Source organism: Polyodon spathula, chromosome 26 (genome assembly GCF_017654505.1).
Source record: "Polyodon spathula isolate WHYD16114869_AA chromosome 26, ASM1765450v1, whole genome shotgun sequence".
In the NCBI taxonomy this organism is placed as follows: Eukaryota; Metazoa; Chordata; class Actinopteri; order Acipenseriformes; family Polyodontidae; genus Polyodon; species Polyodon spathula.
The window spans coordinates 6,073,363-6,091,173 of record NC_054559.1 but is presented as its reverse complement, the minus strand read 5'-3'; the positions used below and the strand labels follow the sequence as shown (position 1 = coordinate 6,091,173).

The window sequence follows — 17,811 nt, the reverse complement described above, 5'->3', positions numbered from 1 at the left end:
TCTCCAGGAATCTCCGCACTGAGATACGAATGTACCAGCTTTACATCATTTTCTTTTTAATGTATTCTCATTTTGTTGCTTATTAATGAACATTTCTCTGCTGTGGGTGTTGTCATGTGATTAAAAACAGGACATTTTGTGTTTTGAATTGAAAGTGGTCTCGGAGTCGAATGGGTCAAGTATTTTTTCCTTTAGAGGAATTGACATTTTGACAATTCCGCTTTGACAATTATGTCACTACTGTGCTACTATGCCATTTTTTCTAATGGCTCAGGATGCAAATATAACCTTCATCCTATACTGATTTTGTGATATTTTTTAGAACCTGATTTATTATCAGTGATGCAAATAAGACCAATTTTTCACTGTAACGTAATACTATAAATAAATACAGCTCTACAAATACATTTGTTAAATTGGACAACTTCCATCCTTCTGCAAAACTTCAAACACTCATAAATTATGAGCCAAAACCAGAAGAAACAGTCATGTAGACAAAGCAGTGATAAAGGCAAACATTTGGTATTACAGTAGTACAAGAAATATAGCCAGTAAATGGCTGAAAACAACTACAATTTAGCAGATTTCCTCATCGAATATTCTAAGTCTGATTACACATTGTTGGTGCTTTGTATCCATGATGCAACATATCCAAAAGCCTCTATGTTTGAATTTGTTTTTATATCAGCTACAAATGTACAACCGTGTGTATGATAATCCACTCCTTTTCTTCATTTAATACATGCAGCCTTTGCTCCTGTTCTGTTAACTAAAAGTTTAACACTTGGAAAATATTCAAACATTTAAACCCTAAACTGTTAACATCGCTGCCATTCATCTTTCCATTTCCAGTCTAGTGTCTTTCAGTTAAACATAAAACTCGACAATTTGGTATTTTCTATCCTGTTTCATTTATCTAACTGAAGTGGAAGGAATGTGGCTCAGTGCAGACAAGTCTCTTTATAATTGGCTTAATCAGAACTTGGAGTAGAGCGTGTCGTTTTATTCTGTGGTAGAATTAAAGGTCATAAGGTCCCTCGGCCATACTCAATTTGTAAATTGCAGTAGTTCACTGTTTATGCTTTCCATTAAAATGTGTTTAACAACCAACAGCATGCCCCGTAACCCAACGGCTGTGTCTCAAGTGGTCTTGTGAGTTGTAATTGCTTCTAAAGTGTAACTGCTGATGATGTTACTTACCCTGAAGTCTATTCCAACTGTGGAAATAAAGCTCCCAGCAAGAAAAGCTCCGTCTTTAAAACGCACCAGCAAGCAGGTCTTCCCAACTCCAGAATCACCAACCAGCATCACCTATATAACATGGAAAGCATCAGTACAGTATAAGGTGTGACAGGCTGATAGCATGGCTCCATTGTCACAGTATCAGCAAAGTGTAAAGTGTCACAGGCTGACAGCATGGCTCCATTGTCACAGTTCCATCTGATACTTACTGTTGGTCTTAAATGTGTAGTTTAAAAGAAACAGATGTAATAGCAAACATGATACGTAAGAATACTAAGACACGTTTCTAGCAGTGAGACAGGGATAACGTGTGTAATAGCAAACATGACATCTACTGTAGGTTAAAGAAAGTTATCAGTTTGCTTGCCTTACTTTCAGGAAGCCATTTTTCTCTTCAGTCACTTGCTGCAAAACAACTGTGGAATAGCAAATTCCATTTTTCAAAAATGTCCAATTCCATTTTCCCCAATTTTTTTTAATCAACTTATTGATAATTAAATATGACATTTTAACATAAATATAATGTTGATAGTTAAAATAAGTAAGTTAATAAATATTACCTCAATTGTCTTTCTCTTTTTTTTTTTTATTAAAGCCAAGATTTTCAATCAGTCTCTTGTTGCTGTAATAGTAAGTAAAGCACCTGAAGACGCTTACATGTTATAAACAACACTTGGCTCATTGCTGGCATTAAAATAAGCAGGAAAACTTAATTATATTACAACAGTTAAGAACACAAATGTTCAGCACTGTTGTGAGAATCATATTTACAGTCTTCCATTAACACAGTAGTTCAGTCTACAAATAAAGGTGTTTTGAAAATATCTGTTTAGCTTATTGCTGGCATTTAAAATAACAATAAAAAAATATGAAACAGTTTAGTAAGTGTCCAACAATGTCATGTCAGAGTAATCTTATGTCCAGTACTCCACAAATGAAGTTTAGTGTTTTACTGGGATTACAATAACCAGGATAAAATATGAAACACTTTGACTGACTTGTTGCTGCACAGGCTCATTGCTGTGTATTACCTGATTGTAATTTAAATAGCGCCCCTTTTAATGTAAACGCATTATGAATCCTTCCAATTGTCTCTTTGCCAATTTGCCTTGTTATTTGCAAAATGTAACAGAAGGTGTGTCTCCAGATAGAATGTCTTTAGACCTCTTAAATAGGCCTGTACTAGAAATTGTCATGAGACTCCCCCCCTCCCCCCCCCCCCCCCCCCCCCCCCCCCCCAAGTTGCGGTAGAACTGAAGATCCGACACAATTATGGACGAATGCCTATTGATTTACAAGGAAATCCTTTAAGCTAAAGTAAGCCATACTTGACAACTTTCGCAGTAAAGCCATGTGTGAGGTAAGGACTGCAGATACAATATTCCAGTCTAACTAAATATTATAACTCACCCTTTTTAATACAATTTTAACAAATATAATGCTTGACAAATAGAAAAAAAAAAAATCAGTATGAAACGTAGTGACAAATAAAGCCAAGAAACATGAAGTAACGGTTCAACATGTCAGGCTGCACTGTTGTGTTTTTACATGTGTTATACATTTGGAGGCATTTAATATATTCTCTAGCAGCTACTGACTTGTACTATTAGCTTGGTACATATTATTTGAGTTTGATTTCACTGAAAATCAAATATGTTATCAAGTATAGGAGGTGAAGGGGATCAATTTCCTTTTTAAAATAAAGAAATATCACTATTTTCTAAAAGGAGGTTGTGTGGTAAGTGGTTAAAAAAACAGGAATGTAACCAGGAGGTCCCCAGTTAAAATCCTGGCTCAATCACTGACTCACTGCGTGACCCTGAGCAAATCACGTAACCTCCTTGTGCTCTGTCGTTCGGGTGAGATGTTGTTATAAGTGACTCAGCAGCTGATGCACAGTTCACACACCCTAGCCTCTGTAAGTCGCCTTGGATAAAGGCATCTGCTAAATAAACAAATAATGAGAGAGGGGATCGAATTAATGTAATTTCCCCATGTCAAGGAACTCAATTATTGTTGATAATAACATAACATCTCCTTAAGCGATTATTGTTCCAACACTATTTCCAGTTTACTCCAAAAAAGAGGAATTACTTTATCAATGTAATTAACAGCAGCGCATTAGTGACCAAGCAGACAAAACTATTGTAAGTTACATATAATACAAAAGCTAGATTCAAAATGTAATTACAGGGATACAGTTTGTGTTACAGTTGTGACTGATTTCTAATTGATCTGCTGTAGCTTAAGAGGGTGATGTTACGTGCCGCAGGGTGTGCAGGGATGGAGGAAGAGTTATGGAGGAGTGGTAGTCAGCATGTTACTGCAGTAGCTTCAACTTTGCAAGAATACCAGTTCATATTTCTGTTAGTTAAGAAGAAGAACAGGCACCATCCAGTCAAGTCTGGGCGACACAAGATTAAACGTTATCTTGACTGCTTCATCACAAACATCTGTCTGAAGTGGTTTTCTTTCAGCAATTGGCCAATTACAGATTCTGGTGGTAGCAGTGGGATGAGCTACACTGCAGACCGGAGATTACTTTCAGCTTCACCGCAGTGAGTACAAACTGACACTGGATTTACTGCTGCTGACATTACTGCTGCTGACACTGGGTTTATTGCTGCTGACACTGGGTTTATTGAGGCTGACATTACTGCTGCTGACACTGGGGTTACTGCTGCTGACACTGGGGTTACTGCTGCTGACACTGGGGTTACTGCTGCTGACACTGGGGTTACTGCTGCTGACACTGGGGTTACTGCTGCTGACACTGCTGACACTGGGGTTACTGCTGCTGACACTGGGGTTACTGCTGCTGACATTACTGCTGCTGACACTGGTGTTACTGCTGCTGACACTGGGGTTACTGCTGCTGACACTGGTGTTACTGCTGCTGACACTGGGGTTACTGCTGCTGACACTGGGGTTACTGCTGCTGACACTGGGGTTACTGCTGCTGACATTACTGCTGCTGACACTGGGGTTACTGCTGCTGACACTGGGGTTACTGCTGCTGACACTGGTGTTACTGCTGCTGACATTACTGCTGCTGACACTGGGGTTACTGCTGCTGACACTGGGGTTACTGCTGCTGACATTACTGCTGCTGACACTGGGGTTACTGCTGCTGACACTGGGGTTACTGCTGCTGACATTACTGCAGATGACAGTAGTCTATTCCCACAGTCTATCCATTATCTCTTCATTTTTCAGTTTTGAAACAGAAGGCTGCTAAATACTCATCAGCATGAGCCCCTCAAGGTTTTCTGGTGTTAGTGAACTCCACAAACGTGTCTTGATAAGTTTTAGTTTTGAAACAGATCTCTGTGTACCTGCGTAACTGACACTGTTAGAAGTACCTTGTAACCCAAGTGCAATGTATCATATGATTTGATGTGGAGCAAGCAGGATTCCAGCAACTTGAATGCACACATCGGACACTTTTAACACCTCTGGTATGTTCTGCAAAAGGGTTCTGAAGTGACTTTCTTCTGACATTAGAGATCTGGAGTCTTCATCTTCATTCAAAATCTGTTCTTCTGTAACTGTATAATGATCATTTAAGCTTCTCTGCATTTTGCCATAACTTCCAGCAAAGCGTGTCAGCTCTGATTTCAGCTGTGCTGCATCCACACCAGGCATAAGTTGTACAATGTGATCAAGAGCCTCTGGAAAGCCATTTTTAGAGATGTATGCAAAGCTTTTTGGATCAAAGCACTGCAAGTCAGCATACAGTTGTCCATGTGAAGAAAACCTTCTGTCAATGCTATGAGTAACAAAGTCATACATTATGTGTTGCACCTTCATCGAAAGTACATTCATCAGGCATAGATTTTTTTCTTCCTTTTGTGGCACTCTGGCAGTTCAGTAGATGCAAGGATTTCATTATGCTCTTCAACATCAAGAATGCTGTGCCAGTTTGTACTCTCCAATTTCATGTTTGTGTCACAGACAAACTGATTTACAAGCATTACAAGGTTATCAAAGTTGTCTCTTTGCTTTTTCAACGTGTTTGATGTGTCTCCAGGCCTGAACAAGATCAAGGCCGGATGTCTGCAAGTATGCTGAGACGGGCATTAACTCAATGAAGATGTCCTGAAAAATGAATGCAGTGAGAATAGTTTCATACTTCAGTAAAGCTTCTAACATGGATTTTGCCTCAGTTCTGGTGGCTGCACCATGTGACTTTGAGTATACCAGGATTGCAAGACAGGTAATTAAATTCACTAATAATGCAGACGAAGAGCATTTTACACCAATTATACTTGTAGCTCCAATGAGTTTCAATTTCTTTAATTTTTCTTGCCCAACTTTCTTTTCAAGCTCTGGTGTCCATATGTTCATTCTCTTGTAGGTTGCTTTGAAGAAACCTTCTGAAGCAAACTGAAAGGAGATACAGCTTCTACCAAGTTGAGCACATGTGCATAGCACCAAACATGGACATGTGTGGTAGCTGCCTGTGATAGTTTTGCTTGAAAGCCATTATACTCTCCATGGCAAACTGCAGCTCCATCTGTGCTGTCTGAAATGCAGTGCCTAATGTCTATGCCTAACTTGCCAAATAATAATGGTCCCAGAACAGAGCCCTGGTGGACACCTTCTGTAACTGGGCTGAGAGAGGGTCGCTGTCGCTGTGAGAGGGTACTACTGCAAGCAGTCTCTCTTTTACCTCTCCATTTAGTACGTATCTTACAACTGCACACTGGTCAACAGTGCAGATGTCCTGGGTTGTATCTAACTGTACAGAAAATATATTTGCTTTTATTTAATCTGAAATAGCCTCTTATAACATATTTTTGATTGTATATATCAATTTATTAACAGTTGATTTGCTGATCATGGTGAAAAGGCTACCTCTACCTCTGCTTCTAGAATTTGTGTGCTCTTTAGACTTTGCAACAACTGTATGCAGGTGCTTTGCCAGTGGAGCATCATACTGGGACAACAGCTTGACAATTTCTAAGAAGTTTCCATGATTTATTTCACTGTTATCTAAATCATATGCAGCCTCCACCCTGTGCCCTCGAAATGCAAGGTTCTGTTTACCAAGTACCTTCACAACAGCAATAATTCGGTACATCACAGCTCGTCTGTCAGAAACATCCCTTTTTTGCTTATCTAGCATGGAAGTGTGAGACAACATCACGTGAGACAACATATTGCACCCATGCTTAGACATCAGAAATGCCTCAACATTTTTTTCATGAAGCTTTGATGACTTATGCTCTGATACCCTCTGGTGTATGTGTCGCCAGTCATTGCAGCCATGAACAAATGAACTTCTTGATGTGAATAAGACAAATCACTTTCTTGCAGCTCGTCTTCCATCTACGAATTTGCGTTTGTAAACAGCACAATCAAATGGAATGCCATCTTTTGGCTGTACAGGGTGTTTTTAAAAGAACTCATGTTGTAGTTCAGGTTTTGATGGCTTCACAAGAAGACTGATACCTTCCAGCACATCTTCAAAGAAGTCTTTAGAAGTGAGTAGTTTTTTCGAGATTTACAATTATACTGTATTTACAGTATAATTGTAAATCTCAAAAAACTACTCACTTCTAAATCTTTTGTAGTCATCTTTGTATTACTTTAGTATAAATGCATGTTAATTTGGATTCATATGTTGTTTTTTTCTGACTTTATGGGAACGAAAAGACACACATTTTCCCATTTTCCCATTGGAAATAGTGATATTTTGAAATAGCACTGTCCTGGTCACAAAAGCAAAGTCTGTGGGGAATAATAGCCATGTTCTATACTTTTGAGGCATAAGCAATTAGGAAATAACACTTACAACCCAGGAACAAAAAAACATTTTTTTTTGTTACACAGTGTTATTATATGCTTTCTCTTTCACCGTTCTACCCTACTGACATCACACTACATAGGCACTGTTTCTGTAAATAGTTTACTGATCATTATCTTGTATATGCTATGAAATAACATTTTTGCAGTAAAACCTGCCACTTTCCACCCAATTTATTAATTCTAGTTTTGAAAATAAATGAAAATGAAAATATCAAAGTTTTGTCATGACCAAATGTTTTTTGTATTTAGTGTGCACACTTATTTGTACCAATGCTAGTTGTAAGTTGCTTGTTTCTGAGTAAAATAAAATACTCAACATCTTGTGTGGTATTTCTTTATTTTTGTGACTGCTATATTCATAAATATACTTTGATCAGAAACAGGGTAAAAAAAATTTCCATTCTCAGTTTTTGCAGTCTTTGAGCTGGTCTACATTGCCATTTCGGAAGCTGTTTTTCGAAACACACCATGCATTATAAAACTGTGTGTAGCTCTGCGAGCGTACAAATATTTCAAAATCTGATTTCTGATTTGAAATCCTTGGAAAATTTTTCTATCTAATTTGGAAAGTGGTCGAAATTGACAGTTTTTAAAAATATCATTATACATTTTTCCAAAAAAAATTGGGAGGCGTGGCTTATATGAAAAAAATATAAAATATCTCACTGTAAAATACACTATCACTGGAAATGAACAGTAAAGGCCTTTCTATAGATATATTGGGTTTTAATTTCTGATGTAAGGCTGCCAAACTACAAGCGTTAAACACAAAGTGGTATTGTTCTTCTGCTGGATTTAAGTGCATGGTATTTTCATGGAAAATGTTTTGGGTATCACTGGCACATCTCTTTGTTGGTTCAGGTCATATCTGTCTAATAAGAAGCAATTTGTTTCCTGAGGCAAGTATAAATCCGATTCAGCCCAGTTACAGAAGGTGTCCACCAGGGCTCTGTTCTGGGACCATTATTATTTTGTGTAAACTTACTTCCACTTGGCCAGATTATTCAACGTCATGGTCTTGGCTTTCATTTTTATGCCAACGACACCCAGATCTACCTACACACTAAACCCAACACTGATGCGGCTAACACTCCTCTACTCAGTGGTCTGTCTGATATCAAGCACTGGATGTTTGATTAATTAAGATTAATTTCTTAAAGTAAATTGTGACAAGACTAAGGTTATGCTAATTGGCTCCCAACAACTGCTGCGCAAGGTCATTGATTTTAGTTTGGCTGTGGAAGCACTGACATTACAGCTTCACCTCCACCTTATCATTTGAAGCTCATGTTAGAACTATAATTAAAGTGACATTTTTTCATCTGCGTAACATTGCCAGGTTAAGATCATTTTTGTCCTCATCTACTGCTGAGAAGTTAATTCATGCATTCATCTCCTCAAGATTGACTACTGCAATGCTCTTTTGACCTGGATTACTGTTAAAGTACTAAATAGGCATCAGTATGTACAGAATTCTGCAGCCGGGTTTTAACTCATACCTCTTCTTGTGAGCACATAACACCTGTACTGCATAAACTGCACTGGCTCCCTGAGTGATATCAGGTTGACTACAATATTCTGCTCCTTACCTATAAGGCCTTTAAATGGTGCTGCCCCTGTTTATTTGAGAGATCTATTGCAAGAGTACATTCCAGCGAGCAATTTAAGATCCATGGATGCTGGTTGTCTTATTCAACCAAGGACTAGGCTCCGGACTGTGGGAGACAGAGCTTTTTGTAGTGTTGCCCTGAGACTATGGAACATGCTGCCCAGATCTATTCGAGATTCTGAGTCTGTGGATATTTTTAAGTCTCGCTTAAAGACACACATTTTTAAGATAGCTTTTGCTCATTTATTTTAACTTTTGATTTGTTTTTACTGAACTGATTTTATATCTAATTTTGTATATTGTATGTTTGTACTGTTGTTCTCGTACAGTGCTTTGGATCTGAGAAAAGCGCTCTATAAATAAAATATTATTATTATTATTATTATTATTATTATTATTATTATTATTATTATTATTATTTGATTATTATTATTAATAAATATATAATTATTTTCTACCTAGATGTCAAAGGGTTTCCCAAATAAAAAATTACTAATAGCAATAGTTAGTACTTGTAGTTTGTACTCTCTGACTGGCAGCAGTAAAAAAATAAAAAAAAAAAAAATAAAAAATAAATAAAAGACCAAAAAATAAACATAAGCAATCGTCTGTTTAAAAAAAAAAAAAAAAAAAACTATTAACATCGCTCGAGTCTCCGAATAGCAAAATAAATACATACTGTACATAAATAAATAAATAAATAAATAGAAATTAACACAGCTATTTGTAATCTGGCTTAACAAAAGTCATTAAAACATGAATCCGGTATCATCCACAATTGAAATTGGTTGCATGCCATTTGCGATCCTGTCAATAATCAACCATGTTATGTTTTCAGCCTGGATTTTATCACATTTCTTAACATTTCGCTTGCATATCTGGGCCCCAACTCCTCCACGCTAGAAGCACACTAGTCATGTGACCAAAAGGATGCTGGCCATTGACAAAAAAAAAAAAAAAAAAAACCTGACCAGCCCTTATTTGCAGATACCCAGTTCTTAATATTTGACCAGCACATTTTTGACAAAGTTGAAACGACTCAGCAAAATTAAAAACGTTTGACAATTTACGATCATTTTAATATTTAAACAAACAATTTACTCCCCTAGTTTGAAGTGTGCTGTACTCAGGAAATGTATTTTCAATACAAAACACTCAGAAAACAATGTATCAAAATACAAATTACTTTGGAATCACTGTATTTTCAATACAAAATACAATTGTATTTGGAAAACACAATGTCAAATTACAAAATACATTTAATAAACAAAACAGAATTTTTTTAAATACAGTGCCTTGCATAAGTATTCAACCCCTGTGCTGTGGAAGCTCCCAGTTTGCACCGATTAAAAGAAATTGCCCTAACGAGGACACAATTACCTTACCATTGGCCTCCACCTGTGAACCATTAAAGTTGCTGTCACATTTTCTGGATAAAAACCCCACTGTTGAAGGATCATTGATAAGGCTGTGAATCTGAAGGAAAATGAAGACCAAAGAGCCTTCTACAGAAGTTAGAGAGAAAGTAATACAAATGCATAGATTAGGGAAAGGGTACAAAATAATATTCAAGTGTTTGGATATCCCAGTGAGCACAGCTGGATCAATAATCAGGAAGTGGAAACTGCATCACACCACCCAGGCACTGCCAAGAAAAGGCCGTCCCTCAAAACTCAGCGCTCAAACAAGAAGGGGACTTGTGAGAGAAGCCACAGAGAGGCCAACAATCATTTTGAAGGAGCTAGAGTTCAGTGGCTGGGAGTGGAGTAATGGTGCACCAGTCAACCATATCAAGAGCTCTGCATAACACTGGCCTATATGGGAGGGTGGCAAGAAAGAAGCCGTTACTCAAAAAGTACCATCTGAAAGCACGTCTGGAGTTTGCCAGAAAGCATGAGAGTGACCCAGCTGCGATGTAGGAAAAGGTTTTGTGGTCAGATGAGACCAAGATAGAGCTTTTTGGCCAAAACTCAAAGCGCTATGTGTGGCGCAAACCTAAAACTGCCCATGCCTCAAGACACACCATCCCTACAGTGAAGTATGGTGGTGGCAGCATCATGCTGTGGGGATGCTTCTCATCAGCAGGGGCTGGGCATCTTGTTACAATTGAAGGAAGAATGGATGGAGCAAAATACAGGAAAATACTGCAAGAGAATCTGCTTCAGTCCGCTAGAAAACTGAAGCTTGGGAGGACCTTTCAGCAGGACAACGATCCCAAGCACAAGGCAAAAGCAACATTGGAGTGGCTCAAGAACAAAAAGGTGACTGTCCTACAGTGGCCCAATCAAAGTCCTCATCTCAATCCCATTGAGAATCTGTGGCACTATTTCAAAATTGCGGTCCACAAGCGTCGTCCAACCAACCTGAACAACCTGGAGCAAATCTGCCAAGAAGAATGGGCCAAAATCATTCTGACACTGTGTGCAAAGCTGGTATTGCAGCAAAAGTTGGCTCTACCAAATATTAATGTGTGGGGAATGAATACTTATGCAAGCAGGATATTTCAGTTTTTGAATTAAAAATTTTACTTTTTTCACAACATAAAACAAATGTCACCTTACAATAATTGATTTTGAGTTTCAGTGTTTTAAAATAAAATATCAAACAGAACGAAATTTCAATGTACCATTTGTAATTCGGTAATATGAGAGCATTGGTCAGGGGTCTGAATACTTTTGCAAGGCACTGTATATGGTTCATCCCCCCAAAAATCGTTATTTTAGATTATAAGGCCTGAACCATTTTGGAATGCTTTTGGGTAGTTGTTATAAGTGTAACCCTTCAAAGTTGCTCTTTAGGAAATATGTGGGGTTTTTAACATTTTGATAAAGGACTCTTCAGAGACAATTACTGTTTCAATCACCTTCATTTTTTTGCTGTCAAGATGCTGTTTTAAAATAAATAACATTTTCCAATATTTTAATATAAACAGTAACAATTTCAAACAGTATTTATTTAATGTCTAACATTAGTGTAGTTTTCAATAGACATTGATGTACTAGACTGATGTGGGGCACTGTATGCTCTCTATCAGTTCTCCTTCAGCAAAACAAGTTTCTGGAAGAGGTCACCCAACAGCCGATTTCTTTAGGGCTGAAAATCAAGCCAGTAGAAGAGAAGAGACGCTCAACAGGAGCAGAGGAAGGAAGAATGGTATTAAAGCGTATTAACAGCATCTTTATGAAAGGATATTGCTCTAAAAATGCCACATCCTTCCTTGGATCTTCAAAGCTCAGCTTTGTTGCTTGTTGTTGAGAGAGTACTTGTCTGGGAAACATCTTTGCTATCCATAAAAACAAAGACGTCATCTTCTTCTACTAGAAGATTCTGATATAAGACCCAGCTTTTCAGCAGCCTGAAGCATTAGTTGATGGAATCTTCTGGTGTCTCCAGAAAGACAGTGCGGTAGCCAGCGCATCACTGTTGATTTAAAGTTACTCCCAAGACTAACTGGCATGTGCGTGTGCTTTTTTTTTTTTTTTTTTTTTTTAATCAAATATGCGATCACTATAATAACATTTTATACAGCTGAAGTTTAATATTTAAACCATTACTGACAATGTATATTACAAAATACTCAGGAAATGTATTTTTGATAGAAAATACAAAATACTTCTAAATTGGCATTTGCATTACAAATTACAAAATACAAATGTAATGAAAATATGTATTTCAATTACATGTATTTTCGATACTGCCCAGCTATGGCTGTAATACCATACCTGACATGGAGCATGTGGTCCTTGCAAAACTTTTACCATCAAAATTGGGAGGATATGCCTTTAGCGATCAGGACAGGATGCCCCAAGCAGTAAAGGGGAATTATGACAAAGCTAAACCATGGCTGATATCTGTATTTAACCAGAATCAGTTTTTAACTACTTTCCAAACATATGTACATGCTAGAGCAAAATTGCCAAATCAACAACTGGAGGTTTATGCAGCAGTTTGCTAGATTGGTTAAACTGGCCTTCCTTGAATATGGAGAAGCAGCAATTAAATGGGAAACTCTAATGAGGTTCATAGCAGGATTTGAGACCAGTTTGCAAGCTAAAATATATGAGTTTGGATCACAAACCATGGAAGATGCTCTTAAAGTGACAAATCACTGGCAAAGAGCCTGTTGGACTTGGCAACTGACGGAGGGCCAACGTCATTTTGCTAATCGGGCCAACCATGGCATTTCGTCATTATCCTCAGGTGGACCAACGTTGGCTGTATAAATAAAAATGAATTGATAATGTTTATACTCTACGGCAGTGTTGCCACTAGCAGCATTTCCGCTGCCAGATTTACCTTTGCTGGAAGTGACAGCCTTGCCGCTGTCAACATTTCCGCTGTCAGCATAGCCGCTGCCAGTGTTACCACTAGCAGCATTCCGGCTGCCAGTATTGCCTAGGCTGGAGGAGACAGCTTCACCAATGTCAGCATTGCTGCTGACAACACTGTGGTGGCTAATGGAGGAATGCCACACACCGCGGCGGCCCGTAGGCACATTAAGAGCTCCAGTTAGGGGCCAGGACCCAGAACAATACTTTTGGGCCTTTAAGGGGGAGGTGGCCTTTGAGGCTATGTGTGCTGCACCCAAGGGGGGAGATATGTGGCGGGGTACACCCCTCCCCTGTGCATATTTTGTTTATTTTGTGTTATGTGTTGTTATTCAAAATGTATGTATTTCGGCACTGTTGTTTTAGGTCGGCAGAGTAGGGTTAATTACCTTCCATGAATTAACTTCACATGCAAAATGTGCCTGGGCGCAATTGAATTATTAACAAGCAATTGAGCCATGGCACAGCTGTATAAAAGAGTGGTTCAGCCACTCATGACGGTTTCGTTGTTCAGAGGCTGAACGTAAGGTAAAGAGAGCTAAAGAGAAATACAGTATAAACAATTGCTACACGTGCTAGCCTTAAATCAGCACAATACTTTGGTTGTTCAGTGTTTGCTGTGTTTTGTGTTTTATTTGTTTCTTTTCCCATCATGCCTTTTGTTTTGAAAAGTGTTTTATTTGTTCAAGTATTTAGCTTATTTAATAAACAAAACAGCGATTCATACCCTGTAGTATTGAGTCTGTCTCTTCCTGGTCTCTCACCGCAAGCCATCCTTGTGACTAAAAGTTGTTTTTTTTTAATTAATAATAGCTGGGTTTGTGTGAAATCTGTTAATGAGGGTTAAGTTTGAAATTAATTACTTTAAGCATGTGATTTTGACACAATCTGTGCTTAAACACAAAGTTAAGCATGGCTAGAGCTATATGGAATTGTGAAACAAACATGGCATTACTACTTCTACAGTTTCAAATGCTTGAGGAAAGATAGAGAAGGGGAAAGAGAAGGAGGAGATACCCTGTAATAGAGTATATAGGACCAGAGTGACTTCTGTTGTCAGATGAACATGTCTTACAGAGATACCGGCTTGATAAACAGGCTCTAGTAGATCTGCGTTCAGAGTTAAAGGACGATCTACAGGAGCTGTGTCATACCAATGCACATCAAGGTTACTGCTGCCATAACCTTTTACTCAACCGGTTCATTCCATATACCAGGTGGGGATGTTTCTGGTATCTGCCAGTCTTCAACGTTAAATGCATCAGCCAGGTAACAGCTGCTTTCGTTAAGAGAGCAAATAAATACATGGTTTTTCCTATGTCCCCTGCAAGCATCACTGCCAGCTGGGGTTTGGCTGAGGTGCCAGTGTAACCTGCCGATGTTCCTGACTGTAGAACATTTAGACTCAGTTCATTGAGTCTTAAAATACCATGTCCACTGACTCCCCGGATCAGATGTGGATTAATAATTACAGACACGCATTCTTCAACACTGGTTAATTGTACGGTATGTTTGTGGGAGGCCCCCCTCCAGTGCCCGTCATCATTTTTTTGTTATTGCTAATTTGTCTTCAGCATGGGCTTTAACATCATAATACCCTTTTCTGATGTCTGCAATATTTCTTGAAGCCTACTAATAGCAAACTATTGTTTGCCTTCTTTTTTCTGCTTTTCAATGTTTTGTACTAGGGCCTTTTCCAAATAAAGCCAATTCATTGTTTTTAGGGCCGCACGTTTGAGAAATTGCTTGTCTGTTAACCTTTTCCAGCGCAACCTGTGGCGAGTGGGTGTGTTTGCACTTACTGAGGCCATTTAAATGCACAGTCCCAGGCTGACGACTTTAAACTTTCCTATTGAAAATTGCATTTGTAGAACTGGTCATAAGTCAGTCGGCGCGCAAGGTGCGTTGCGTCTGCACTTAGAATAAAACTAACCCTGTACTTAAACGACCCCCTAAGACCCACCTACTCTTACCAGTTAACTCCTGTCATTACCAACTGCAAGGGGCTCCTTGAATAAACAGCTCTAATGTACGGTCGGTCCCTTTGGTGGCTGGTTAATTCTGGTTTCATTATATTTACCTTGGGTGTAACATTTGAATGATCCCTTGACAACGTGCATGTCATCTTGCTATTGTAATCGTTTTGGAATGCTGTATGACTTTGGAAAGCTTTGAAAGAATTAGTATTAGACACAAATGTACATGTAAATAGAAACTTACTAGGCTACCGCAATCAAGAGGTGCACTAAAAGTTAATCATTCAGATGTTTTATGCTGGCTTGCCTTTGTATTCTTAGGAAACGATTGTTTCAGACAATTACAAATACAACTACACAGCTTTTTTGTCAATTTTTGTGCAATCTTAAAAAATACAAAAAAAAAGTACCCCTTGTTGTTCAATTGCATGGGCAAGAAAAAAAGAAAAAATGACAGCCCACAGTATTTAAACTACCGTATTGTTTACGGATTGAAAAATGTAGCTAAAGACATCCAGATGTTGTGCAAATAGAAATGTAGTATTTGTGAATCCTAAATCATCCACAAGTGTGCATGCATTACAGTTAGACATCAAACCAATTGTAGCAAAGGATGTGTACTTGTTAATGTGCAGAGGACTGTTATACACATTGTACAGTCGACAGAACATGTTGCTATTGTACATAAACAAACAATGATTCTGAGCGGGTGAAAAACACTCACCTTAAATGCAATGTCATAAAACTCGCTGCTGTTGCTCAGAGAGGGTCTGCTCGGGCGCACCACGCTGTTTAGTGGCATCTCAGACCCCGTACCCTTTCCCGACGTCCCATTCTCTTTACAGTGCAAAGTGGCTGTTGGGGTGCTGTTATTTTTGCTTTTGACTGTCTTTTTCCTGGACATTTTCTTACATAAAAAATGCTTTGATGTATTGTAGTGTTGTCTCAACGGAAGCTCACGGGATTTAACCCAAAAAATAAACAAATACAGAAGAAAGTACGGTATATGCAACCTTCTACCCACACCAGAAATAACTGCACGGTTTCAGATTAAGGTATATAAAAAACAAGCAGTATTCATCTTAGTATGGCATCATGACTGTCGATCATCTTCTTTTAATCCCCTACCACTTTTTTCTGTATCCTTTGGTCACCTCTCTCTCTCTCTCTCTCTCTCTCTCTCTCTCTCTCTCTCTCTCTCTCTCTCTCTCTCTGTTGATAATGAAAAGTGGGTGGGGTTGTCTTTGTATGGACAGCACGGTCGGATTTTTTTTTTTTTTTATTATACGGTATCTTCCACTCGCCGAGAAGGCTGCACCTCAACTATCCAATCATTACACGGCAATAAGGGAACAGATTTATGGAAATAACGTTAACACAAAACAAAGCTGCAGCACCTTGCAGTAATTAGCAGACCCGTGGAAATATACAGGGTCGCAGGTTGAGCTATAAAGTAATCAGAAATAATATTATCGTTATTGGTTGTGAATGCGATGGCAGTGAACATGAAATCTGAAACTGTAGATAGAATGGCCCTGGATATCAAAATTGTCTTCTGACAGTCAGTTGTCTCCGTCTGTTTTAAACCGACTTATCCGGAACGTTGTTTCCAACATAAAATGAAACACTTTGCTGCTGTTCTCCGACAGGTGGAATGGGTGCAATTTACAGAAAGCAAGCACGTCATGACTGAGATTTAAAAAAAAAAAAAAAAGTTAGAGAGCTCATTTTAATGTAGCCTAATTTTCTAAATGTATGTTCTGTATTAATTAAATTCTAGTTTCATGTACCCGGCTGTGGCTGATATTTTATGCCAAAATAATAAAAAAAATGAATAGGCTACATAGGTAAATATAGAAATACATATATAAATATATAGACGTGTCTATTTATTCGTGTCACGGGTTGTTATAAAATATCCTCCATACCCGGTTTCACTTTATGAAAATGAATAACACGTGAGTAGAACAGGAGATCATACAAACAACCATGGCAAAGAAAGACAGGCATACTGACAATACCTCAGGGTGCTTGACTCTAAATCCGCTTCATCACATAAATACAATGTCGTAGCTTTATCCATTCGAGATCTCTATAGCACTTGCTCTTATCTTCTGTAAGGTCCAAACAGGTGGCCCTTTGACAGTATCGGTTTTAGGCACACACAGGCAATTGCATGGAGCTCCAACGTCGTGGCTCATATATATATATATATATATATATATATATATATATATATATATATATATATATATATAATATATATATATATATATATATATAAAAACAAAAAACTAAAACAAAATCACCTCAAGTGTGCAACAAAATGAATGACTTATTAACCATTTTACCGTACTTTCCATACGCCAAAAGCTGTAAACAGAAAAGAAAAAAACCACAACGTGTTGGTTGGTGTTTAAAGCCGTGTGCACGTTTATGTCAGTATGTGCCCGGTAACCATGTAACCCACTATTTAAGCAAAAAACGGCAAAATGTTTAAAAATGAACTCATTGGGACACTTTACAGACAAAGCGTGCTTGCACATGCTGGGAACACATGTACATGTGTCTCAATTGCGTAGGATTGTGTGTTTGAATGTACCAGCAAACAGATACACACAAAAGCGTTTCCAGCCAATGTATCGCCCTCGCTTCTAGAAATGTTCGACCAGATGTACAAGGAAATTTGCTGGACCGGCATCCTAACTTTTGACTGTCACAGTAGCGACAGGGGAGAGAAGCTTTTTTTTCTTGCCTGATCATGAAATTAAAAAAAAAAAAAAAGATTATTCTGCTGTAATTACAGACTTTGTCGACGCGAAAGCAGGAAAGGTGGTTTCTAACC

General features: G+C 38.2%; 1 protein-coding gene across 1 annotated transcript in view; it reads right to left on the bottom strand.

Moving 5' to 3' along the window:
• Positions 1-16,115, bottom strand: part of LOC121300656 (ras-related protein Rab-26-like) — a 135,368-nt gene extending 119,253 nt beyond the window's left edge. The window contains exons 1-2 of the mRNA XM_041229300.1: positions 15,691-16,115; positions 1,201-1,311 (exon numbers count right to left, since the gene is read on the bottom strand). Coding sequence (XP_041085234.1) covers positions 1,201-1,311; positions 15,691-15,870 — 291 coding nt within the window. The 5' untranslated portion in view covers positions 15,871-16,115. The remainder of the gene's footprint in view (positions 1-1,200; positions 1,312-15,690) is intronic.
• Positions 16,116-17,811: the final 1,696 nt, after the last annotated feature.